The sequence below is a fragment of the Mizuhopecten yessoensis genome, unplaced genomic scaffold (assembly GCF_002113885.1).
Source record: "Mizuhopecten yessoensis strain PY_sf001 unplaced genomic scaffold, ASM211388v2 scaffold4999.1, whole genome shotgun sequence".
In the NCBI taxonomy this organism is placed as follows: Eukaryota; Metazoa; Mollusca; class Bivalvia; order Pectinida; family Pectinidae; genus Mizuhopecten; species Mizuhopecten yessoensis.
In genome coordinates this window covers 213,750-215,357 of record NW_018405827.1, presented here as the reverse complement: position 1 = coordinate 215,357, position 1,608 = coordinate 213,750, and the positions used below count along the sequence as shown (strand labels likewise).

Here is a 1,608-nt window from a genome sequence, read left to right as displayed (position 1 = left end):
CCCTACGCGCTAACATCCGGGCCAACAAGAGTGATTAATATAAGTTGTAAAAACAAGTTTCATAATTGTTTGAAATAAACAAAGTTTCTTAAATGTACATATCATCTTGAGACTTATCACTCTTACCTTCGAGATCCTGTTTGCGTTCGGGTCGTCAAGGAAACGCCACATTTTAGGCCTCCATTTTTTCCAACGAGAGAGTTCAACTTGTTTAAAATCCTCAGAAATACCAAATTTTTGTCTCATTTCGAATTCTTCCTCGTTATCACTTTCAACATCATTCTCGGTACCCTCGAACTCAGCTAGGGTTTGCTGTGCATCTCGATGTGCCCTATACGTATGCCAGCAACAGGGTTCAATCTGGGTCTCATCCAGACCCCAAAATGCCAATTCCTCTTCGAACGCGGGGCCGCATACATCCATAGCTACATGTAACTTTCCAGTGCGGTAATAGTTAAGGATCATTTGAAACATTCCCGAATGTCGATCGAAAAAATATTCTCCGGTTAACGGGTCATAATCCGGATTGTGTCCTGAATGATCCGTCAACCAGGATAGCCGGGTATCTGGAATGCTCTTGAGAGTTGTCTTATAAGTTTCGAACCGAACACCTCCCACATTTATGACAATTTTGTTTGAGTTTCGTCGATTATGTGATTCCGATAGACGTGGTATCAGAGACGACTTTGGTGCAAAAATAGATCTCTTACCTGCCTGTAGAGACTCCATATCAACGCTATTTAAGACACATTATGTTCCGGTGAAGACAAGTTGAATACCAGAAGATGCCAGAAAGACTATGACAGTAGGCTCGGTGCGTTGCCATCGATTTGACAAAATTTGCTACGGTAGCGACAGTGACGAGGCAGACTCAACGCATGCATGATACTTACACGGCAGTCCCTGCATGACAACGGAGCGTCCTCCTCACACAGATCTGTCAGTCCGCCACACACAGACTAGCAGTGTTGAATCAGTTGTCAAGATAAGCAAACGTTGATGTGAGCGTGAGTACAGGCATATGACAGCACCTTTTTGTGTATGACAGCTACGCATGCGCATTGCTATTTTTGAAGTGTGGAAACTAGACAGGTGTGTAGCCTCTGATTGCACACACATTAATTAAGATATAAATATTGAATTAGCACCGCTTGTCCTGACCGGCTTCAAAGGTGGAAGGATGTCCAGCTCTTCAGTCTGCATGGTCACGTGATAGAGGCGATGACGTGCATTGTGTGTGATCAATGGGACACAAACATGCCGGACGAGGCTGTTTAAACACAAACAGTTGATACGGCTATCTTATCGAACTCGGAATTTCTTAGCCTTGTTTTAATCAAAGATTGTACGAATCTTCATCTAGTTCTGATATAATTACCGGGTAACGTTGCACAGTTCTCTAGTCAATGGCCAAGACACTCGCAGCTTAAACGATTCACCCAGTTAAACGTCGTATAATGTAGTTCGTCCATTTTATTTTTATCAAATAAAAGAAAAACAATTGAATTACTGACAAAGTGTCTTTACAATGTTATAATACAAAGTAAATACGGACTAACCTTCTTTGTTCCATGGCTACTTGTAGGGAACCAAATCTGGCCTACTGTG

The 1,608-nt window shown here is 42.2% G+C and overlaps 1 protein-coding gene across 1 annotated transcript in view; it reads right to left on the bottom strand.

Annotated features, from left to right (window-relative positions):
• LOC110450112 (potassium voltage-gated channel protein Shaw-like) overlaps positions 1-941 on the bottom strand; it is a 37,294-nt gene extending 36,353 nt beyond the window's left edge. Inside the window, exon 1 of the mRNA XM_021497376.1 lies at positions 127-941. Coding sequence (XP_021353051.1) covers positions 127-729 — 603 coding nt within the window. The 5' untranslated portion in view covers positions 730-941. The remainder of the gene's footprint in view (positions 1-126) is intronic.
• Between the last annotated feature and the right edge of the window lie 667 nt (positions 942-1,608).